Genomic DNA, 25,774 nt, shown 5'->3' on the forward strand with positions numbered 1-25,774 from the left:
AAACTGGTTCTGAAACATTTTTGAAATTTTTTACTAGTTAACATGGATTTCTTAGTGTTATCAGTGGGCTGGTGGACATAAATATAAAATGGAGACATACAAATCAGTCTCTAGAATTGGTGGGGAGGGGGAAATTTACTAGTAATAAGAGTGTTCTTCAGAAAATAGACCATTTCTTAATTTTTCAAATATCAAATGCTTTTATATAGGGAAGATATGTAGCTTACAGATATTTAAGTGAGTTATGTGCCAAGCACTAGCTATATTCTGGTGAAAAGAAGGTAAGTGAGAAATAGTTTTTGCTCTTGAAGGATTTTTAAACCAGGAAGGGAGACAGACACGAAAGAAGTCAAACTGCCACATGGTATATATAATTAGTGCATTAATAAAATTGTGTGCCAAAAGGTGCTGTGGGAACATCTTGGCTGACGTTATTCTTCAGGCTTGTGGAGAGACCACAGTGTGTAGTCTTAGGTGATATTTCAAATCTAGTAGAATTAGGATGTTTTGGAAGATTGTTCTGCAGTAGAGAGGATGTGTTAAAGAAAAGTAAAATCAAGGTTTTTAGTTGCGTTTTTGGGGTCAGATGAGATTGTGATACTGTAGTTGGTAGAGCTGAAGAATGGGCTTGAGAGTGCCCTCAAGTTCCGACTGATGCCAGACAGTCCTGCTTCTCTCGTATGAGTCTGGGTCCCTAGAGATTTTCCGGGAACTGGAGCTCAGAGCATGATAATCCCTCCCGATTGAAAATGACAACCGCTCCCTCAGCCGCAAGACTGCTCCGCATGCACCTCCGCACCTTAGTATTTTACTTCTGTACTGCGCCTCCTCTGAGTCTCGGTATGGTCTTCTCTTTCCTTGTAGTTGTAGAATTTCCACTCAGCCAGCCTTCCTGTGGTTCTGGAGGATGTTCTTTCCATCTTTTAGTTGTATTTTTGAAGTGGTTGTTCGAGGAAGCAAACTCTGGTGTATACCTATGCCGCCATCTTGGTTTCTCCAATAATGTAATAATTTATAATACATAAATATATATCATTATACTAGAGGTGTGGTGCACAAAATTTGTGAACTGGGGGGTGTCCCTCAGCCCAGCCTGCACCCTCTCCAATCTGGGGCCCAAACAAGTAGTCAAACATCCCCCTCACAATCCAACCACTCGGCTGCCTGCCAGCCTGATCACCCCCCCAACCACTCTCCTGCCGGCCTGATTAACACCTAACTGCTCCCCTGTTGGCTCGATGGCCCCCAACTGCCCTCCCCTGCTAGCAATAATGTAATAATTTATAATACATAAATATATATCATTATACTAGAGGTGTGGTGCACAAAATTTGTGAACTGGGGGGTGTCCCTCAGCCCAGCCTGCACCCTCTCCAATCTGGGGCCCAAACAAGTAGTCAAACATCCCCCTCACAACCCCACCACCCGTGCCGGCCTGATTAACACCTAACTGCTCCCCTGTTGGCTCGATTGCCCCCAACTGCCCTCCCCTGCTAGCCTGGTTGCCCTTAACTGCCCTCTACTGCAGGCCGGGTCCCCCCCGCCAAATTCCTTCTCCTGAAGGCCTGGTCACCCCTAACTGCCCTCCTCTGCTGACCTAGTTGTCCCCAACTTCTCTCCCTCCCCTGCAGGCCCTGTTGTCCCCAACTGCCCTCTCCTGCTGTCCTGGTCACCCCTAACTGCCTTCCCCTGCTGGCCTGGTTTCCCACAACTGCCCTCCCCTGCCTGCCATCTTGTGGAGGCCATCTTTTGACCACATGGGGATGGACATCTTGTGTGAGGACATGATGGTCAATTTGCATATTATCTCTTTATTATATAGGATATTATATTACATACATAATATAAGAAAATGTAACGCAATTATATGTGAATATATAACATATCTATAATAATAAAAGTGTAATATGCTCATTAGATCAACAGCCAAACGACCTTCCAGACATCATTTTGGACGTCCTTCCGGACAACCTTCTGGATGAAGCTGCAGCACTGAGGGCTGAGGAAGAAGTGGTTAGGGGCAATCAGGCAGGCAGGCAAGTGGTTAGGGGCAATCAGGCAGGCAGGCTGAGGTGGTTAGGGGTGATCAGGCAGACAGGTGAGTGGTTAGGGGTGATCAGGCAGACAGAGTGGTTAGGGGAGATCAGGCACACAGGCTGAGGTGGTTATGGGTGATAAGGCAGGCAGGTGAATGGTTAGGGAAAATCAGGCAGGCAGGTGAGCAGTTGAGAGCCAGCAGTCCTGGATTGTGAGAGGGATGTTCGACTGCCGGTTTAGGCCCAATCAGGACATCCTCTGATTGGGACCCCCTCCCACCCCCCTCCACACACACACACACACATGAATTTCGTGCACTGGGCCTCTAGTAAATAATAAATATGGACCTATAAGACCTCCACCTAAATTTAGGAAAAATAACATTGTCATCATGTGAGAATCTGCCTGTAGTTCCTTCTTCAATCTTACTTAGCCCCTATTCAGAGAGGCAAAGAAGCCTTACATCTCCAGTTTCACAGGAGACAAAAGTCCACATTTCAGGAAGGTGAAACCAATGATGTGCAGGCCCAGAGTCAGTGGCAGTAAAGTGGACCTGACCCTAAGTTAGAGTTCCTCCTCCTTTCACCTCCTCTGTGTCACTTCAGCTCTGTAGATCCTGGAGATCCTCAGGATAATTCCAAATTCCAGGCAATAAAGTTTCCAAAAGGAGCTTGGATAGTGTTTCCTTTTGAATTTCAGTGGTGGACACTTAGCCCTTGATTGGTAATTTCAAGTTTGGTTTGGGTATACCCTGATACATATTATAATAGTGATTGGCAGAATGTATATAGAAATCACTTTTTTTTTCTCTAAACTTTCTAAATTTTCAAGATGGGTCAAGAGATTGAGAGCAAATTAATAGAACGGATGGAAGTGAACTAGGTCAGTTGTGCAGGGTGGTGATTAGGTAGGAAAGCTAACAAGCATTGGACAAATCTAGTGCCAAACCCAGCTCTGTGACCTCTGCCAAGTCTCTTAAACGCTCCTTATGAAACTAGGATACTAATGTCTAACTCATAATTAGTATTAGGAGGGTCCCATGGCTTAATTTATGTAAATCATCTGCCTCAGTGCCCCTTTGTCTGAGTTCAAAAAACACTGTGTGCTGTTGTAATGATAGCAGTTATAGCCACTGGCATGGAATGCACATGGCCCACATGTCAATACACCCTCACTGATAATCTCCCCTTGTCCTTGTCTACCATCACCTTTCCCGCCTCTGTGGGCTGGGACAGCTTTGTCATTCTCCAGCTGTGCCCCACTAGGGCTATTTAAGGCTCTAGAGGTCTGTGTTGGGCCAGTGAAGGACAGTTACCTGAAGAAGTAAATTGAGAGAAAGCTAGAAGAGAGAGGCCTCATGATGATTCTCATTTACCACTGAATGATAGATTTGGGAGCTGGTTCCTGAATGAGATTCTTTATTCTATCAAGATGCCCCTGTTATTCATGCTCTCAATACCATTGAGAAGCACTATTCCAGGGAGAATCCCAGGAAGTCAAAGGGAGGTGCCTGGGCCCTCTAGGCAGTAGAAGGCGGGGGGATTCTGGAATGGGGTGAAGTATTACAGCTGGATGGCCAGTGAAGGAATTCCATCAGATTCACCTCTTTTGAAGGCACACACACTGAAGAGGGGGAAATATTATCTTGTCCAAATGTCAATAGATATCAAACATGAGCAAATGACTATATACTTTCAACTTCTCAGTATTCGTGTAGATTCAGTCCAAGTCTCTATGGAAAATGAAATATTTAGTATCCAATAGCACACATTCCCATTTTCCTACTACACCCATGAATGCATTCCTAACACATTATATAAAGAACTAGATTCGGTGACCCAATTCATCAAAATGAACTTGAAAAATCCTGTCTGAAGCTCTCAAACCAATGCTATGCATTAAAGGATTTATTTCTTCATTCTGTCTTCTCTTCCAAGACTTGACTCCTAACCACTTGCGGTGGAGCTAAAGCTGACAGAGAAACTGAAAATCCTCTGCCTCCTTGCCTGGAGGACATGCTTGGTAGGAGCTTTCCGAGCTGTGCTGTCATCAAAGCGAAACTTAACCTTGTTCAGGAAAAGAACTCTTCACTTTCAAACCAACTCCTTGTCAGGACCATTCAACTTGCAAAGTACAATGTTAGGGGGGAAATGAAAATAGCAATGAATGCATTTCAGTTTGAGGTTATTGAGACTTGAAATGATGACTTCTCATGTTTTACAGTGACATTAAATTTAAATGTCTTGGTTCACGCGCAGTTACCACTCCCTTCATCTCCATTAATCTTTGCTCACAGTTTTGAAATATACCACTTCTGTCTTCAGCGATGAAATGAAATTTCCCCGGGGTAATAATTGCTTTCCAGTGTGTCTTTCCTCATGTTATTTGATCGCTAAAGATTTCCTCCAAAATGGGAGATATTTAGTGAAACAGTACAATGTATTTCCCTGCTATGTTTAATCTGCTGGTGCATAATTTGAAGGGTTGGGTATGGGAATAATGGGAATTGAATTCATCTGACCATGACGGATTTTCAAACTTTGAATACAACTGAAACTTTATTGATGCTTTTAAATTATAGCACCAAATACCTGGACATGTCCATATAACATTTATAGCATTTTATGTCTTCATAGCTACAGCCAACATTTGCTTAAGAATCACAATTACAATTCAGTCTGAGCAAGAAGAGCATTTTACAAGAGAAAGTAGAACATGCTGAAGCATTTTGCCTGGAACAAGCTTTTATTTTTAGCCTGTCCCCAAAAAATCATTATCTGGAGGCCTGAAATGTCTCAAAAATCATTACATTCGAGTGCTGCTAGGTCATTTCATAGAGTCCCGCAGGAGCACACTTGCTGTCGGACGGGGACGCTCTCTGGACCACAGCAATGACAGGTGGAGTGGGGTGTGTGCTGGAACCCAGCCCTTCTCATTCTCCTGGGGAGCAAAAAGTCTCTGTTGAACAGAGCTTTCACAAATGGCACACCACAGTTTGATCCAGTGAATTATACCCAGGGGTTTTATTTTTATTTTTTAGTTATATAAAAGGTGCTATTTCCAAAACTGAGATCTGGTAATCAGGATAATTAATAATATTGATAAATATTACTTTATAAATAATAATATTTATCTGCCTGCAATCAGCTTAGGTATTCTTTCTAGTGATTCTCCTTGGATAAATTGTGCATCAGTAGTAGCATACCAAAGAATGCCAGAAACAAAAGGGTAAGAGTGAGATTTGGCCCTGCATGCTCCCTGCTTCCCTCCCTTCCAGTGAGAACAGTCTTTTTAGAAAAGAATTGAACACATAAGGCAGGGCCATCCATCACCAATTAGAGGGAGTCAGCTGGTGATGGGGACCACCCAGGTCAGTTTATGGGCCATCCCTGCTTAGTTCCCTTTCCAAAACATGAAAAGCCAGACCCAGAGAGGCCTAGGGAAAAATTCAGGGGATTGATCATTACGGCATCATTAAAAATTAAGGGAGCTGAATGCATTTCACTTGACAACTTTAGGACTCAAATTTATGCACTCGCTAAACATCATTCCTTACTCAAAAATCTTTACAGAGGCCGTTGGATAATTACAATGTTGTAGTTACCATTAATTGAGCACTTTCTGTGTGCCAAGCACCACTCTCTCTGCTGGTGGTCCACAATAATCTCCATTTGTCACTGTCCCCTGTAGAGAACAGCATCATCAACCTCATTTTCCAGGATGGACTGCAGCACAGGGAAGGGAATGGATTTGCTTAAATTTGCCAGGACAGCCAATAGAACAACTGAATGTCCAAGCAGAGTGGTGGCCCCGCAGCTGCCACCATTTCACTCCACTTCACACTGTTACATACTCTTTGGTCTTACACGGCCAGGTTGCTTCCATGTTTCCAGGTTTACCCACAATGCCCTCAGAGCCTGGGTTTTGTTAACTGCGGAGTGAGGGGTGTTTGAGACTGGAACGAGTACTCTGGAGAGCAGAGGTGTTTTTCTCCTCAGGTCGTACATGTGTGACATTGACAGCTGGGTTCTTGTCCTCTCAGAATGTGCTTGCCATCATGACTCCCCTGCCTTCCTGAGATGCTTTTTCTAAGGATCAATAGAGAATGTATTTGGAAAAAAACACATTTATACCCATAGTGATTATCTCATCCAAATTGTCTTCAAGTGCTCACAGTCTTGATTCACTCCCTTCTGAGAATGGGCTGCCCAAACATTTCCCACTCAGAGAGCTGCCCAGTTCCTATCCAGATGCTTAAATCCAGTTTAAGATAGCCCTCCATTTTTCTGAAGTTCTACTTAGATAATTATTCAGCAACTGACCTGTGATCATCACTGCGAAAGGCCATGAAGACCGGAAGTCCAATGTGGTTCCCAGCTCTCAGGGGTCTGAAGTGCAGTAACATCATCAGAGCAAGGCCCATCCTGGTGCCGGGCCCTCCTAGTGGAGTGAAGAATAAGCAGACAGGACCTCAGAGGCCGTCCTCGCTTCCTGGAGAGGTCAGGCGTGCCTCTCGATGCACCTGCATCCTGCGCAGTGAGTGGGACTGGTTGGCAGCAGGAGGAAGATGATGCAGGGCACTCCCAGTGGAGCCCAATGTGGACAGGCACAGAGGGAGTGCAGCACATCCACAAGGCTGCCAATAATTGGTAAGTCTGGGCACAGAAGGCTAAATAAGGAGTCAGAAGATAAAAATAATCAGAGGCCTAACCATGAAGAACTATATAGAACCAAGGAACTAGAACTTTCCTCTGAAGGCAGGGAGAACTGCCCACCTCAGGTCCCGTGTCAGTTTATTCCTGGAGATAGTACTTGCACTGGTGCTGGAAGCAGTACGCCTCTCTTTGGACGATTAAGAATGTGTCACTTTGCAACACTGTATAACTTGCCATCTCATATGTATCCATGTACAGTTTTTACTCCCATGATAACACTCATTATATTGATCGAAAAGGCGGATAAGGAGGTAACTATAATTTTGTAATCACTTTCATGTGGGAAAGTCATCATCTCTGTTTTGCTTGTCTTTAATTTTTCAATTTAAAAAAATAATTTGAAGCTTCTTAGGTCTCTAGCATAATACAATAGAGAGTAATTGAAACCAAGCATTTGAAGATATCCTCCATTCTTACCTTTCTTTCGGTTCACCTGGCAGTGATGGTTCTTATATAATACTAGAGGCCCGGTGCACAAAAATTTGTGCACTCGGCGGGGGGGGGCGGGGTGGTCACCTCAGCCCGGCCTGTGCCCTCCCATAGTCTGGGACCTCTCAGGGGACACCTGCTGGCTTAGGCCCTCTTCCCAGGGGATCAGGGCTAAGCTGGCAGTCAGACATCCCTCTGGCAGCCTGGGAGCCCTCGGGGGATGTCAACTTGCTAGCGGGGAACAGGCCTAAGCTGCAGTTAGACATCCTTAGTGCTGATGAGGAGGTGGGAGAGGCTCCCACCACCACTGCTGTGCTGGCAGCTGGCAGCCTGGCTTGTGGATGAGCATAGCTCCCCGTGTGGGAGCAGACTGACCACAAGGGGGCAGCTCCTGCATTGAGCATCTGCTCCCTGGTGGTCAGTATGTGTCATAGTGACCAGGCATTCCCAGTCATTCTGCTGTTAGGGTCAATTTGCATATTACCTTTTTATTATATAGGATAACTAAATCTCCTTCCCTTTTCTGCTTTCCAATTGCCATTTTTAGTTCAGGGCTTTATTATTATTTTTTTCACTTTTACTATTTTTGAAGGCCTTACATTAACTTTTACCCTCACTACCCATCCTAATCCTTTTCACATTTACACACATATGCAAGCTCCTTCTCCACACTGAAATCAGAAGAAGCTTTCTAAAATACAAATTGGTGTAAATCTCTCCCCCAAAGCAGGGTTTCTCAACTTTTAAGGTTATAATCTAAAAACAGAAACACGGTAGCCTTGTGGATGTGCTGCACTCCCTCTGTGCCTGTCCACATTGGGCTCCACTGGGAGTGCCCTGCATCATCTTCCTCCTGCTGCCAACCAGTCCCGCTCACTGCGCAGGATGCAGGTGCATCGAGAGGCACGCCTGACCTCTCCAGGAAGCGAGGACGGCCTCTGAGGTCCTGTCTGCTTATTCTCCACTCCACTAGTTTTGTTTTTTTAGATTATAATATGTCAAAATTCCTTAAGTAAACTAAATGTAAGGACTAGACACAAATCCAAACAGCCACATCCTTTGCAATGTTATATAAGAACTGTGGGTCCTATTTCCCTTAAAACTAACCAGTCTGTGGACCAGATCACATGATGCCTGGAACATTGTGCTTAAGAACTATTTACTAAATACAAGAAAAAATGAGATAGAACTTAGAAAGTGTAATGTGTGTGGTCTTGGAGCTTATGTACTAGTAATACATAAGCAGAATAGCTCTTTGTACAGAATTATCCTATGAACCCTGAAAAGCTGATAAAGAAACAGTTTTCAAACCATTTTGATGGGCAAAGTCCAAAAGACTTAGTAGAAGATATAAGAAATGTCACTTTTCAAAGGCAATAGCTGGAACTGGAGGTGATGAGTTTAAATTTAAGAAAGAATGATAGAAAATAAAGAAAATTAACACATATTCAGTTATGTGCCTATCATTGGGTTAATATTTTAAATGCATTGTCTTTTTATAAGCATAACAAGCCTATACCTAGTTATTATCCTTACTAGAGGCCCAGTTCATGAAATTTGTGAACTTGGGGCGGGGGGGAGGGGGTGGCCCTCAGCCTGGACTGCACCCTCTCACAGTCCTGGAGCCCTTGAGGGATGTCCATCTGACTGCCGACTTAGTCCAGCTCCCCACAGGGAGCACACTGACCACCAGTGAAGCTCCTGCTTTGAGTGTCTGTTCCCTGGTGATCAGTGCACGTCATAGCGACCTGTTGTTCTGCTGTTTGGTGGATTTGCATATTAGCCTTTTATTATATAAGATTAAACATAGAAAAGACTGTGATTAAGTAACTTTCAAAGGACATATAATTAATTAGCTACAGAGTTACCATCTGAACTCACACTGGGCTTGAACCCAAGTGTGGACTCTTTGTACAAATACTACAGTTTTCCTCTGGTCCAGACACACACACACACACACACACACACACACACACACGCGCACGTGTGCATGCCCTTATGCACATGCACAGCCAGATTAGAATTTTTAAAAATATATGTATATTTTTTTTATTGATTTCAGAGAGGAAGGGAAGGGAGAGAGAGATAGAAACATCAATGATGGGAGAGAATCATTGATTGGCTACCTCCTGCACACCCCTGACTGGGGATTGAGCCTTCAACCCCAACATGTGCCTTTGACTAGAATCAAACCTGGGACCCTTCAGTCAACAGGCCTATCCTCTATCCACTGAGACAAACCAGCTAAGGTCAGATTAGAATTTTGAAGGGCTACTGCTTCTGTCTTTGGGATGGCACTATTTTTTCATCTACAAAGACCAATAAAGGTTAGCCTTTATTCAAACCATCAGTACATGTTCATCTCATTTACTCATAAAAGGTCTTGCTATCGGCCAGTCCCAGTTCACAGCTATCTTTTTATCAGCCCTCTCGCCCCACCAAACTCCAGTGAGCAGATTAATGACACACAGAGATTTTAGTGTTTCCTTTAGGAACTCTATGCCTAGACCAATGAAAGAGGAAGAGGCTGTATGAATGTGTATGGATTGACTTTAGAACATGATTTTCCAAGTCACTGGGGTTTTCTGTGTAATTTAGTACCACTCAATGCAGAACCATGATTACCTACTGCAAGTTTAGCTCCATTGTATTGAAAGAATGAATAGATACCACTGAGGAAGACAGGGCTCCAGAAAAGAAGTTCTCAACCAGAGGAGCACTAAGATGAAACAGCACCATTTCACAACTCTTCACTTGTCTGCTTTCCTTAATCTTAACATTCCATTCATAATTATTTAACCATGTGCTTTTTAAAGTATAAAAAATCATCTCTACTTTTAACTTTTAAAACCTTTGTATCTTATTTCCTATTTTCCAAATCTTAACATTCTATTTATCCCATTATTTCATTTATTTGGTTTTGCTTAAAAACCAAATAAATTCTGAAACTGTTTAGCACAGTGTTTTTTAATGGGCTGTTGAATGAGGATAGAAAGAAGGGCACAAGGGTGTATAAAAGGAATGTTAAATTTAGGACAATTTTAAAATAGGAAAAATTTTATTTTTTAAACATTTGCTTTTTTCTTTCTTACCAGTTTCTTCTAAAACCCTCCAAAGTAACCTAGTCACCACTTTCAGCTTCTCATATTCCAGAAATTTAAAATTATTTTAATTTATTCAATTTTGTCTTTTCTACCATGTAAAAGGTCTTGTCTCTTAGCTATTCCAGTTAAGCTATGAAGGAACATTCATAATCCTAATGGTTTAATAACTTTAGCATATTTGTGTTTAGATGCTGGCTGAGTGGTGTTTGTGAGGGGGATGCTCCAAGCTCTGATTAAAGTTGATCCTGACAACAGGCCCCTTGCTTCTGACCTGTGCTTGGTGGACCTCTTTCTGACTGTCCAGCCTGCTATCCTCCAATGACACTTGGCCTTATGCTCAGCTTGCATGTGGTATATGCTAGGAAGTCCCTCTTTTTTCTTTTGTCTGCCTGTGGGGTAGGGCCCCGGTACACAAAATATGCCACCTCTGGAAGCCTAATTTAAAGCTGATATCCCTAGTAAGTCTTGGTGAACAAAACATATTAAAAAGAGGATTCTAAAAAGTATGGTTTAATGAGAGTAGAGCTAAGTGGTAAACTGAAGACAGAATATGATATTTGGAAAGCCTGAATTAAGATAAAGTAGTGAAGGTGGAAAAAAAAGTAAGTTTGAATCTGAGAGATAGTCCTAAACAACACAATGATAGGAGTTATGTCTTTTATCCTTTAACTCTAAACAAATATTTATTTAACATATACATAGTCCCAGGTACTAGCAACAATGGCAAAAAATATCCTGAATCAGTGTGATGATTTATATTCCCCAAATAATTAGTACATTGTATATCTCATATATGAGAAGTTTAAGAAACATTCATTAAATGAGATTGCCATTGATCAATTAGATTTCAGTAGAAAAATAAATAAATAAAACAAACCAGTTAACTTGAATGCAATATTCCTAGCCTGAGAATTGTGTCTATATATATATATATAGTAGAGGCCCATTGCAGGAAGATTCCTGCAAGAATAGGACTTCCTGAGGCCGGAGCGAAGCAGAGAAGGGAGAGAAGCCCACCGAGGCGGGCTTTGCTCCCTTCTCTGCTGCCTCGCTCCCTCACTTCTCCTCCACTTTGCTCCCTCCCATGTGCTCTGCCTCGCTTCCTCCTGTGTCTACCACTTCGCTCCCTCCTGTCTCTGCTGCCTCAGCTCCTCTCCTGTCTCCACTGCCTTGACTTTGTTCCCTTCTCTGCTGCTTTGCTCCCTTTTGCAGTGCTTGGCTTCCTTCTATGCTGTCTTCAGTCTTCACTCTGTTCCTATGTATGCAAATTAACTGCCAACTTTGTTGGGTTAATTTGCATATCACTCTGATTGGCTGGTGGGCATAGCGGAGGGATGCCAATTTGCATGTTTTTCTTTTATTAGTGTAGATATCACCAGAGGCAGGATGGGGGTGGGGAGGAATAATATGAGAGAAAAGCAATTTAGGAAAGCGTATTTGAGAACCGTTGACTTTGAGCTAACTGTGGCACATCTGTGTATGGTTGTTCTTGAAAATCCAAGAAAGGAAGGACTAAACTCAATGATAGATCAATGGGAGACTGGCCCTGGCCTGTCTCTGATGCAACTCTGATGAGTTGGAGATGATTTAGGGACTTGAAGCAGATTTTTCAGACAGACACTGTACCAATAGCTACAGGGACTTTGTTCAAAGCCCAGTCTAGAGTATGGAATGGAAACAGGGACTTGTGGGTTCCTCCTCCAAACAATGCACATGATGGCCTCCCCCATGGAAGTGACAGCTGGGGAACAGGAGGGGGTGATGTGCCACTGCTGGCACTGTACTGACTAGGTGCAATTATAATGTCTTCCTGGCAAGCCACTTAGAAGCACAGGTCAGGTCCACAACCAAATCCTCCCTAAAACATTATATAGGATTATTTAAAAATCCTGGAAAAAATCTCAGAGCCTCAATCTCAGAGCCTCTTGTTAATCCCCAGGCAGGACCAACTTGTCACAGGCGCTGGGCTCTGAGGGAGGGTGTGTCCATTTCTATGGTTTAAGGAATTAGCCAGAATTGCTATTATTATTTTAAAGCCTGACAGAGATCCTGGCACCCAGAAAGTGCTCAGTTAAAGTTTTTAGCTTGAACAAATGAGCAATAACCCGTGCCATGATGAATCTGAAATACAGATGAAGGGAGAAGGACCCTATGCCATAGGTTTTTTATACACAATTGTTCATAAACATAAAGTGCTTCTTAAAGATATATGGGTTATCTTCAACCCACAGTAGATGCTAGGCTTCTTGAACTCAGCATCTGCATCTTTGAGTTTAATTCCATCTCCCACAGCAAAGAGCCACAGCCATGTAATCCAAAGCCTGGTATTGCCTTGAGTTGGAGATGATTTTGGGACAGAGCTTTAACCTCCTTTTCATGACTCATTGAGAGAGCCATATTTCTTAGTCTGCTTATTAGAATATAATATATCTTGTAGGATTTCATGGTGCAAAATACGGAGAAGGTCAGATTCAAGAGTCACATTAAAGTGTTTGTTTTAGTAGTTTGTTAAGAGAAATTATAAGTAACAAGAGAAAAAGTAAATAAATGAGAATAAAAGCATGAGCAGTCACATCTAAGTACCATTGTTGGCACTACACAAAATGCATGCTTTATGTCTTTTTTTAAAAAGTAGGCCATTATGCGCAAATGCTAAGAGTAATTTTATCCCTCCTATAAATGCAAGTTAGTCTTTTGGGCTCCAAATCCCCATCCTATATAATAAAGAGGTAATATGCAAATCGCCTGTCACACCCTCACACAAGATGGCCACCCCATTGTGGTCAAAGATGGCCTTCACAAGATGGCAGGCAGTGTTGGGCAGTTGGGGGGAAACAGGCCTACAGGGTATGGTAGTTTAGGGTGACAGGGCCTACAGGGGGGTGCAGTTGGGGGCAACCAGGCCAGCAGGGGAGGGCCGTTGGTGGTGACCAGGCCAGCAGGGAAGGGCAGTTAGCTGTGACCAGGCTGGTAGGGGAAGGGCAGTTGGGGGTGATTGGGCCAGCAAGGGAGCAGTTAGGTGTTGATCAGGCTGGCAGGGGAATGGTTAGGGGGTGATCAGGCTGGCAGGCACAAGTGGTGAGTGCCAATCAGGCAGGCAGGCTGGAGAGTGGTTGGGAGCCAGCAGTCCCAGATTGTGAGAGGGATGTCCAACTGCCTGTGGGGTAGCGCCTAAACTGGCAGTTGGACATCCACCAAGGCCTCTTATATTATAGAGAGTGCAGGATGGGCTGAGGGACACCCCCAGGTACCCAAATTTTGTGTACTGGGCCTCTAGAATTCATATAATCTACTGTGGTAATGAAGACAATGCATGTTTGATTTGATTATCCATATAAATATTAATAAGAAAATAATGTTACTTTTCTTTTTCTCTTCTTACTTTTCTTTCTTCCTTCCTTTATTTTATTTTTTATTTGTTCAGGCAGTTTGGGTTTTGGTGGATCAGAGAGAGTTAAAAGAGGAGATAAGGAAAGCAAAAAAAAATAGAGAAGAATTTCAATTCTTTTGGAAACTATAAATTGTTCTTTTGTTATGCCCAAAATAAAACTATATCTTTCCTTTGGCAGAAAAAAAAGTAATTAAACCATTAAAACAAATCTTGTGAAGAATAGCATGACTGATTGTTACCAGGTTTATGCACAGGTGGTAGGTAGCTCTGACCTTGTGGTCACCACCTGTGGTGAGGAAACCTGGATTTTGATCCAGTCTAGTCCACTAATCAACGGAGTAATCCTAGGCAGGGCTGCCATCTCCCTAAAACTTGGGATTCTCATTTGTAAAGTGAGGGTTTAAATTCCACAATGTTGGAGGCTCCTCCTGGTATTTTAAAAATTATTATTCATTAATGAACAGTTGATGTACAATATTGTATTAGTTTCAGGTATAGGACACTGTAATTTCACATTGGGATACCTTACCCTGTGAGCACCATGCTAAGCCTAGTACGACCTAGTGATATTCTCCTTAGTCTATAAACACAAGGCTCAGTCGTTTCCAAATAGGACTGGGCTTGTCCAACAGCAGCTGAATGGAAATAGATGAGGTGCTTCCATCACACCTAAAGGCATGGATCTTTATCTGCCTGGCGGTGTGGTAAGGTAGGAGGTGGCCTTTATGTTATCAAGGACAGCAGTAAAGATGGGAGTAAATGCCCTGACCAGTTTGGCTCAGTGGATAGAGCATCGATCGGCCTGCGGACTGAAGGGTCCCAGGTTCGATTCCACCCAAGGGCATGTATCTTGGTTGCAGGCACATACCTAGTAGGAGGTGTGCAAGAGGCAGCTGATCGATGTTTCTAACTCTCTGTCCCTCTCTCTTCCTCTCTGTGAAAAATCAATAAAATGTATTAAAAAAAAAGATGGGAGTAAAATCATTTGTTGAAAAAGTGGAGAATAATATATTATATATGAATTGTTTAGCATTCCTTAAATAGCCTTGTAATGTCATCTGATTTTTTCAATAAATCTTTTAGGATTTATTGAATGGACTTTTTAAGAGCATATTTTGAAAACATTCTTCTATGACACTGCATTCTGTATTCATGAAGTGTGAGACATTTTTGGAAAAATGGTCTTTGGGAAAATAATTATGGTCTGTCTCAGGTTATGTATTCAATTGGAACGTGAGTTTTAGTCCTTCAGTATTTTTCTCCTAAACTTCAAACATCTCTCTCCCTAACCAAATTTCTTCACCCTTTCCTCTTTCCTCATGTAAATACACACACACTTTTAGAGGAATTGACTGATATATGAGTCTACCCTAAAGTTTAATGGCAACATGAAACTGACTATTTAAAACCTGCAGGTGGAGCAGATGGGGTTTGATTCTCTCCTTCCCAGCCATGTGTTTGGTGTGATGTTGGCCCAGGCTCAGTAAGAATGCCAATCACAGAATGGGGAGGAGGGCCCCATGCTAGGCCGCCAATCACAGAGGGGGGAGAAATGCCCTAGGCAACGTTGTCCTCACACACTCCCTGTGTGTGTCTTCACCTCTTTGTTTCCCCCCCATTTCGTGTTCTCCTTCTCATCTGGCGGATTGTAAACCGTTAGTGTCAAAGAGCTATTGGTGACACTAATTATTGGGCAGGGTTTGTGACATAGAAACAAGATCCCAGAAATAAATTTGTTGAAATGGTTGCTTTCAATTGGAGCAGATATTAAAGGTGATTCATATGCTACTTCCATTCCATTCTGTATTTTTTTCTTAAAGGGGTTTCTCATCTATTTTTATTCCATCTTAAAATGATCTATGGCTGCATCTGGCAGAGACGATCCCCTGCAAGACAACAATGGAGATAATACTTAGTCCATTGAGTTCAGTATCTGGAGCCACCGAGGCAACAGCAGAGACCAGTCAGAAGGGTCATCTCCTAGGCCTGGCCCTCCTGAGACTTTCCACTACCTCACACTGTCCCAAATAATGAGTTAAAACAGCAAAAAAAACCCAACAACAAACAAACAAAAATTAATCATTGCTCTCATTTATGCTACATCAGTTTTCCTCTGCTTTAAGAATAACACAGGTGTCTAAAAAGAATGTACACTTTTGGATTTAGAATGGTTATATGGATACCTTATTAACTCCCAGTGACTGGACAATTTAATTTAATTTAATTTAATTTAATTTAAGGACTGGTCTATTCACAATGTAGGTGACGCCATGTTTGCTTCTGTGACATGGAGATGACAGAGGGAACTACCTATTGGCTGGGGGCAGGGAGGTCTTTATCTCTTCCGGTTTGAAATGTCCCCCCTCTTATTGTCTAGAAATAAGAGACAAAACTTTGGCCATGGTCTCCAGCAGCCACTGCTCCACTGCACAGGGTCCAGAAGGCAGGAGTCCTGGGAGGTCTGTGGGCCCTCCCGTGAGCACAGATTGTTTCTATGGCTTCACTAACTTTCAAAGTAGAAACATTGGTACCACACACTTAGACGCAGGTAAGCACAGTTCAGAATAAAGAAGGGCAGTGGGCAATGGCAACTGGTGTCCGGGCCAGCGGCTCTGGGCTTCTCTCTGCCCCTGGCAGTGCCTTGTGAAGGAGGGACAGCGCAGGGCTGGAGGAGAGAACAGATCTGGGCTTCTGGATAGGGAGTGCCCATTTCACTGGCTTGGGGGTGATTTTGGTGAAATTCCTGAACTTTCCCATTAGTTTATTTACTTCTTTACATCGTTATATTTCATAATAGTCTCTGAACTTCTTGAGCTATGACATTTTATTGTACTCAAATCTATTCCCAATTCTTAACCAAGGTCAAGCATAAAGTAGGATCTTATAAATACTTGTTGGACTGATTTACATTGAAATGATTAGGTCACTTCTAGTTCTACTTAGGGGAAAATAGGGTAAGGGGCATGATACTAACAAATGCCATCAGTGACACATAAAAAGACCACAAGAACCTAATAAAAATGGTAGCACAGTTTTATGCAAATGATATGGTTAAGAAACACAAAAATGCTATAATAAATATTGTCTTTTACCTGCGAAAGATCTTCAGTTTGCTTGTGATTCTGTTGTGCAAGGCTATGAGTTATTGGGAGGTATGGGAGCAGTGTTATTTGAAAGCGGAGGATGACTGTGACTGGCATGTGGACAGGTGAGGCTCAGCGGCCCCTGTGCACTAGCTGAGATCCTCCGTGGTGTCTGCTGCATGCGCCCGTGCACTTGTGCGTGGAACTGTCGTGTGGGGCTCGGTCCACACCGGGTCCATTTCCACACTCACCTGCTGTTTTCTTATGATAAAGCAGGCGTACACAAGTACAAGGTCTGCATTATGTTTAAATTGTTTCCCAATGAATAGTGTAAACAGTTTGCACTTCCAAACAAGTGTCTTAGAGGTGGGTATGCACCTTCTCTCACCTGCATCTTTGCGGAGACAAGTGGCCGGAGCTCATCTTTCTCTTCGGCATGACCCTGTCTGCTGAGGGGCCCTGGCTGTGGTTTCTGTTATTCCTCTTTGGCGAGGATCTGGCTCTGTTCTGGGTTGGTCCAATAACTCAAAATGTTTTTCAAACATTTGTGTTGGGGAAAACTCAAAATATGCTTTGCCAGTTGATTTTTAAAAACATTTCACAAACAGAAAAAATAACCTTTGTGTTTCTCATTAATGTTCTTGCGATTTGATGAAATGCTGCTCCCTCAGAATTTTCTGGATAAATAATCAGCCTCAGAATTCTATGTACATTTTCTTTAAAAAATGTCAAATTGACTTTTGATGAAAGCCATTAATGCCATGGAATTTACCTTTAAACTGAATAACAAAGTAGTAATTTGTTTTGACTGAAGTCTGTCTAGATTTTATGAAGTCATTTTGCAATGTCCTACAAGAGCAATAGTAAACAAAATGGAAAAAAAATAAAACAGGGAAAGTGTGTACTGATATGTGAATGCCTTCTTTCCTTCCTTTCCTCCTTCCCTCACCATTACATTCCTTAAATAAGACTTTATGAAAAGCCTAATATGTTCCAGATACTTTGTTTAGGTTCGCAAAAAGCATGCCACCTCTTGGAGGATACACACAGATGGATAAGATACTACACACCTTTTAGGTGACCAACATGCTATGTGAAGAGCAGCATACTCTACACAAGACTGGGTGGTCAGGGCATGAGAGACAATCTGGGAGAACATATCTGTGTTGCTGTTATTGAGAACACACCTCAGTCCTACTGTGTTCCACATTGTGGCTGCATCAAAGACACTTTAGAAGTTGCTGCTCCTACAACACAGCCATGGGTAAATGGAAAAAAGTGCACCTCCAGGCACAGAGAGCATATTTAGGGAAGGCTGGACAGGTGACTACTGAAGTGAATATCACATTAAAGATTGTGCAAGATCAGGACTGTTCTCTATTACTTTGTGCAATTAAAACTAGGAACTCATTTTCCAAAGACTTTCACACAAAGGCAAATGAGAAATTCTCAATTATTCTGTCCTTCTAGATACAACTATTACTAAGGGTCCCCGTGGCCTGACTATGAGAGAGTAGTTCAACAATGCTTTCCTTTTTAAAACTCTTCCTTCTTACAGAATAAGCTCAACAGCTATAACTTGAGGCTTTACTGAAATAGTTGACTCAGGAATGGATAGATAATTGGGTTTTACAATTAGACAAATATGGGTGAGAATTCTGGCCACACTATTTTCTTGTGTTGTGATGAAGTATGGTAGCAATCATCTCAGGTAGAAACTATAGTTTAACTTTAACCCTGCTGTTTGGCTTTTGTGCTTATTTGCTTTGTTTAACAATAGGAAAATTACTTTGATTTTCTGAACTTATGTATCCTACCCCATTGATTATGATCTCACTGGTTTTAGGAAGCACATTCTTCTGTACCTGGGAACCAGGACAACACAATTATCCCCAATTGCTTCAGTGGCTCAAGGTAATGTGTTGCTGTCAACTCAGTGGTCCCAAGACCCATGGCTCCAGGCAATGTGTTTCCGTTGATTCAGTGATCTGGAGATCCAAAGCTATAATTTAACTAACATGCTCAATTCTGCTTCTGTAACTGCTCTGTGCAAACCAGGTTCCTCATTCCAAACCCAAAGATGTAATCGATAACTTTGTGATTTTTTGCCTATAGAAATCTGGTGTTGCGGCCATCTTATCACTAAGAGATTTGAGAGAGCGAAATGCCCCCTCGTAGTCCCGGATTTGTAATAAATGTGACTCCTTAATTTGACTTCTTGAGGCATCCTTGTGTGATTCATGGGGTACATTACAGCAGTGACCTTGGGCAAAATATCTTTAACATCTCTGAACTTAGTTTCTCTAACTGTGAAGGAAACACATGTTTTTCAAGGTGGTTGTGAAGAGAGGAAATGGCACATGTAAATAAGCAGTGCGGGCCTCGTTCAGAGCAGGTGTTAATCAATGATGGAGGGGAATGCATGATTCCTTTCTTGATGGGCTACCTCTCCCTGATAGAATGTGCCCTCTTTCTCCTGTTGTTTCAGACAACTGTGATGACCCGCTAGCGTCCCTGCTTTCTCCAATGGCCTTTTCCAGTTCCTCAGACCTCACTGGGACTCACAGCCCGGCTCAGCTCAACCGAAGAGTTGGTGAGTAGGGTGACTGCTTCTCCAACACAGCCGTGGGTAAATGGAAGAAACTGCACCTCCAGCACAGAGAGCATGCATGAGAACAGTGCTCAGAAGGAGGATGGAAAGTGTGGTTTCAGTGGGATGAAATATGTCTCCTGGCACAAAATGAATATTCAAATTATTCTGATTCTTGTTCCCCCAACCCGCATTATTCCTCCTTGATTATCATGAGAGGCTTTTGAGAAAATATTTTTTAAAAAGAAACCCACCAAACAAAAAACAAAAAACAAAAAAATTGCTTTAATTTTAGTGCTTCATATATGTCACACAAACAGATACAAAAATATATTATTATAGCATTTTTATAATAAGTATGCATGAAATCTAAGATTTTCCTATGATAAGTTTAATTTTTACAATTGAATAAATGTTGTTAATGTTTACAAATATAACATGCTATTGAGTAGAAGAAAATACAAAAGAAAATATATAACCCTATGAGCTAGAGATACACACATTAAAAGTTGGGTGAGTATCTTTACAATGTCTGATAGAAATAAGAACAGATACCCCCTAACTAGCCTTTTATGTTAAATTTATTTTAAAAGTATGATATTAGATATCTAAATGTCCATATTTTAATCAGATTTTGATGTTGGCTTTTATTTTTACATAAACATATAGTTTTATAATTAATTTTTAAATTTTAAATACTTAATATCTGATATTTGTATATCTAAGGAATGTTATAAACTCTTTTTCAAATTGAGAAACATAATTTTGTATGCAATTTCAATAGGTGCACGGATTAATCAGAGCTCATACTAATAATTCTTAGCTATATTTTCCCATTGATAAGTGAGACCAATCACATTAGTAAGTTTTTCAATGTTGAGCTTTGCAATCTGGAATAAATTTTAACTGGTTATTACATTACTGATATTGCTTTTGTAAAGTATAGAATGACTTAACTTGTTAACATTTTAACTTATAATTTTAATATTATTAATTATAAAATTAACTTGCTTTTTTGTTTCTATATTTGTTGTTTATTTTGTACCACGTTTCTTAGGTTCTATATTTAATGGGATCAATAATTCAGAAGTTAGTAAGTTATGTGTCTTTGTTAAAAAAGAAGGTTAAGATATTATTTTAAAGAAAAAATAAAGAATGGCCAATTATATATACAGTGGGAAAATATTAACAATAATCTACTAACACTCTCTTTGCTGAATACTCTGTGCCAAAACCTTTAGAAGGCATTCACCTGTATGAAGGCATGTAGTTTTCACAAAGGTAAAATAAGGTAAGCTTACCTTTTACCTTCAAGTAGAGTTCTTGAGACTTAGATAATTTTCATAAACTTAAAATCAGAGATAAGAAAGAGAAATGCTTGGATTCAAATCTTAGTCATCTAATTAAAAGGCTTTGCCCCTTTCAACCACATAGGTTAAAAAAAGTAAACGGTCCTTGAAACTACCAGGCAGAGGTCAAATGCTGGCTATAGCATTTACTTACAAGCTCTGTAAGTGTCTACTCATCACTCACATGCTCCCAACCGTGGGCATCTATTGGTACATTGCACCAGTATTGCCTTCCTTGCAGCATTATGTATAGAATGAGACCAGACTTGCATGTGTAAAAAGACCTTTCTCATTGTAGGGTAGAGTTGCTCTGGAGCCAGGGAGCTCCACTGTCATTTCAGGAAAAACTACCAATCAGCAGAGTTTTAAAAATGTTTTATTTATTGATTGACTTGAGAGAGAGAGAGAGAGAGAGAGGAAAAGAGAGAGATGGGGAGAGAGATTGACTTTTGGTCTACTTATTTATGCATTCATTGGTTGATTCTTGTCTGAACCCTGACTGGAAATCAAACCAACAACCTTGGCATACTGGATGACATTCTAACCAACTGAGCTACCTGGCCAGGGCCCAACTGGGCAAATTTTAATGTAGTCTCCAACAGGGAATCCAGAGAGAGAATTTGTCTGGCAAATGTGTAGTGTTACATAGTTATTACCACCTTGTATTTCCTCTGCAGGTTCTGGGGAAGCTGTGAGTCTGATCACATGCTAGCTTCTTTCATAATTAATAGATATTGAGGGTACAAATGTCTCTGATCCAACTTATTACAATGGTCCTAATCACAGGAGAATCAGGGTGCCTGAGCCCAGGTCAGCACAGTGATGCAGAGACCACTCTTCTTTCTCCCAACTAGAGTTTAAATTAGGAAGACCATGCAAGAGACACAGTCATGGATCTGAAATGCATTGGCCTACAACTCACATCTAGCATAGCCCTCAGGAGTGACAGCCTTTCTTCCATTCAGCAGCAGTTAAGCACAGACTTAAGGAGATACTAGATAGTTAGTTCTCATCCAAGCATCATGCATTTGAGTCACTTGGAAAATCTTTAATAGTAGCAGTGCCTGGTTCCATCTCTTAGCTATCTATCTATATAATAATAAAAGGCTAATATGCAAATAGACCAAACAATGGAATGACCAGTTGCTATGACATGCACTCACCACCAGAGGGCAGACGTTCAATGCAGGAGTTGCCCCCTGGTGGTCAGTGTGCTCCCACAGGGGGAGCCCTGTTCAGCCAGAAACTGGCCAGCAAGCACAGCAGTGGTGGCAGGAGCCTCTCTTGCCTCCATGGCAGCACTAAGGACCCCTGGGGGATGTCTGACTGCCAGCTTAGACCCATGAGCAGACCTAAGCTGGTAGTCAGACATCCTCCAAGGGGTCTTGGACAGCGAGAGGGCACAGGCCAGGCTGAGGGATTATCCCCCTCCCCAGTGCACGAATGTTGTGCACCGGGCCTCTAGTAATAATAAAAGCATAATATGTTAATTAGACCTTAGACCAGACTTCCTTCCAGACAACCTTCTGGATGAAGCCGGAGTTGCAAGGGAAACCCGGGTCCTGTGTGCCAGAGGGAAGCTGGTGCTAGCAGCCAGGGGAAGGAAGGCCTACTCTTGCATAAATTTCATGCATTGGGCCTTTAGTTCTAAAATAATTGTCTGGAATGGAACCCAAACACAGATATAGATAAAGTAAATGAATACAAGCTTTTCAGATGATTTCAAAATACAAGGTTTTCAAACCACTAGATCAAATGAATTTGTGAATAACAAATCCTTCTATTAATATTTATGGAGCACTTGTATGTGTCAGACACTGTGCTAGAACCCCGACCCATACTTAGTAAATTAGGCATGAACGCTGTTCATAAAGTATTTACATGTACCAATGACTTTTATACAGAACTGGAACACGTAACCCAAACATTTACATGAGATCACAAAAGACTCAGAAGAGCCACCGCAATCTTGAGAAAAAAGAGCAAAGGTGGAGGTATCATGCTACCTGATAACAAACTATATTATAAAACCACTAGAGGCTCAGTGCACGACATTCGTGCACTCAGGAGTGGGGGTTGGGGGGAGTCCTTCAGCCCGGCCTGTGCCCTCTCACCGTCGGGAGCCCTTGGGGGATGTCCAACTGACGACTTAGGGCCGCTCCCCTAAACCAGTAGTCTGACATCCCCCAAGGGTCCTTAGCGCTGCCGCAGAGGCGGGATGGCCTCCCCCCACTGCTGCTGCACTTGCCAGCCATGAGCCCAGCTCCTGTGTTGAGTGTCTGCCCTCTGGTGGTCAGTGCATGTCACAGCGACTGGTTGTTCTGTGGTTCAGTTGATTTGCATATTAGCCTTTTATTATATAGGATAGTAATCAAAACAGCATGGTACTGGCATAAAAACAGACACAGAAATCAGTGGAACAGAATAGAGAGCCCAGAAATAAACATGTGCCTACATGATCAATTAACACATGGATGGGCAACAGTAGTTTTACAGTTGTGACTGCACAAGACACGGTTTATTCTTGTGTTATTATTTATCAATCATTATATTATTTATTTATATTATAACTGTAAATTTACTTTTGCCCAACCCTGTACATGACAAAGGAGACAAGAACATACAATGGGGTAAAGATAATATATTTAATAAATGGTGTGGAGAAAATTGGACAGACACATGCAAAAAAATAAAACTAGACCACCTTCTTACAACAAGAACACAAGAATAAACTCAAAATGGATAACAGACTTAAATTTAAGACTCAAAAATCATAAAATTCCTTAAAAAAAACCATAGGCAGTAAAATCTCTCATATTTTTCTCTTAGCAATATTTTTTTTTCTAATATATTTCCTCTGACAAGGGAAACAAATAAAAAATAAACAAATGGGATAAACATCAACCTAAAACGTTTTTGCACAACAAAGGAAACCATCAACAAAACTGGAAGATAACCTACTGGATGGAACAAAATATTCACCAATAATACATTCAATATGAGTTGTTACCCAAAATTTATAAAGAACTCATGCAACTCAAAACACACACACACACACACGCACACACACACACACACACAATTAAAAAATGGGATGAGAACTGAGGAACTGAAAGGTACGTATCCAAAGAGTACATGCAGCTGGCCAATAAATGTATGAAAAGCTGCTCAACATCACTAATCATCTGAAAATGCAAATTAAAACCACAATGAGATCTTATGGAAGGTCCTCAAAAAAAAAAAAAAAAGAAGAAACTGACTGTGACCCAGTGATTTCACTTCTAGGTATATATATGAAGAGACCCAAAAACACTAATTTGAAAGGATATGTGCACCTTATGTTTATTGCAGTGTTATTTACAATAGCTAAAATATGGAAGAAATCCAAGTGTCATCAATAGACAAGTGGTTAAAAAAAAGTGGTGGTATATGTATACAGTGATGTATTACTTACCTATAAAAAGGAATGAAATTTTACCATTTGCAAGAGGGTGGATGGAGCTAGAGGGTATTATGCTAAGTGAAATAAGTCAGGAAAAAATGGCAAATACCATAGGATTTCACTTATATGTGGATTCTAAAGACAAACAGGCAAACATAATAGAAGCTGACTCAAAGATGCTAAGAACAGACTGATGTTGGCCAGAGGGGAGGGAGGCTGGGTGCTAGGTGAAGGGATTAGGAAGTACAGATTAGTGGTTCCAAAATGGACACAGAGGTATAAGGTAAAACATAAGGAATGTAGTCAATGAAATCATAATATCAATGCCTGGCGCCAGGTAAGTACCTGAAATATTAGGGGGAACACTTTAAAGTATATGATAGTCTGACCACTATGCTGTACACCTGAAACCAATACAGAATAATATTGATGTAAACTGTACTTGAAAAAATAAAATTTTAAAAATAATTTACATGTATAATGCAAATCACTATGCAATTAATTAATAGCTAACTTAGTAATAATATTAGTATTTTATTATATATACAATATAAATGATGTGCATGTATATATAAACATATACATATGGTAGGTTATATAGAGTAAGTTGAGTACATATACATGTGGCTAGATATGTATAGAGTCAGAATTATATATAGAAAGATGTGCATACATACAGGGCTGAATATTCACATACATTCATATATAATAGAATATGTACACACATAAATATACAAATATAGGCATATATAAATGTATATAGTGATATATGTGTACATATACACACATAATACATATATAGAATATGTACATACATAGTTTATAATATAATGAAATAATTATGTAAATGTTATTAAGAACAGATTTGGCCTATAGGTTTTCTAAATATAAAATTTAGAAATTTAAGAAAAATATAACTTTTATTCTTATTGAAAATATCAATGTAGAACAATGATTCATTTTTTATAAAAATAGACATGTTCTGTCTCCACTAAAATGGCTGAGAAGTAATTATAATCCTGTCAAATGAATACTCCTTTTCTACATTCCTTCCTTTAAAACTTCCTTTTTTTATTATAAGATGAAAGACATCAAACATACCTCAAAGAGTAAACTATTATACATGGTTTGAAATCTAGGATACTCTCATGCCATGGCCAGTGGGCTCAGTGGTTAGAGTGCAAGCACACACAACCTAGGGTCATGGGTTTGATTTCTGGTCAAGGGCACATATCTGGGTTGTGGGTTCTTGTGCTCCCAGTCGGGGCTGCTTGGCAGATACACAGGGACATTTAAGAGAGCATCCTGTTTTTACCGTATTTGCCGGCGTATAAGACGATTTTTTGGCCCTGAAAAATATGCCTCCAAGTGGGGGGTTGTCTTATACGCCAGGTACACTTCAGATAGACTGCCCATAGTGCTTGCCCCGTGCCATAGTGGCCTCCCGATGCCCGCCCACTTCATTCCACATACCGTTCAGGCATCAGCAGCGCTGCTGGGTGTATGCTCGGCTGTTATGCGATTTTGCTGTTATGCGATTTTACCACACTCGCAAAATCGCACACAGCCAACCATACACCCAGTATGATAGCGCAAAATCGCGAATTGCGATACCATACTGGGTGTATGGTAGG

The 25,774-nt window shown here is 41.1% G+C and overlaps 1 protein-coding gene across 1 annotated transcript in view; it reads left to right on the forward strand.

Annotated features, from left to right (window-relative positions):
* The window catches only part of CNTNAP5 (contactin associated protein-like 5), an 866,926-nt gene that overhangs the window by 176,550 nt on the left and 664,602 nt on the right, over window positions 1-25,774 (forward strand). Inside the window, exon 2 of the mRNA XM_006776823.2 lies at window positions 19,248-19,352. Within this exon, the coding sequence (XP_006776886.1) occupies window positions 19,248-19,352 (105 nt within the window). The remainder of the gene's footprint in view (window positions 1-19,247; window positions 19,353-25,774) is intronic.

Source organism: Myotis davidii, unplaced genomic scaffold (assembly GCF_000327345.1).
Source record: "Myotis davidii unplaced genomic scaffold, ASM32734v1 scaffold249, whole genome shotgun sequence".
NCBI lineage: Eukaryota > Metazoa > Chordata > Mammalia > Chiroptera > Vespertilionidae > Myotis > Myotis davidii.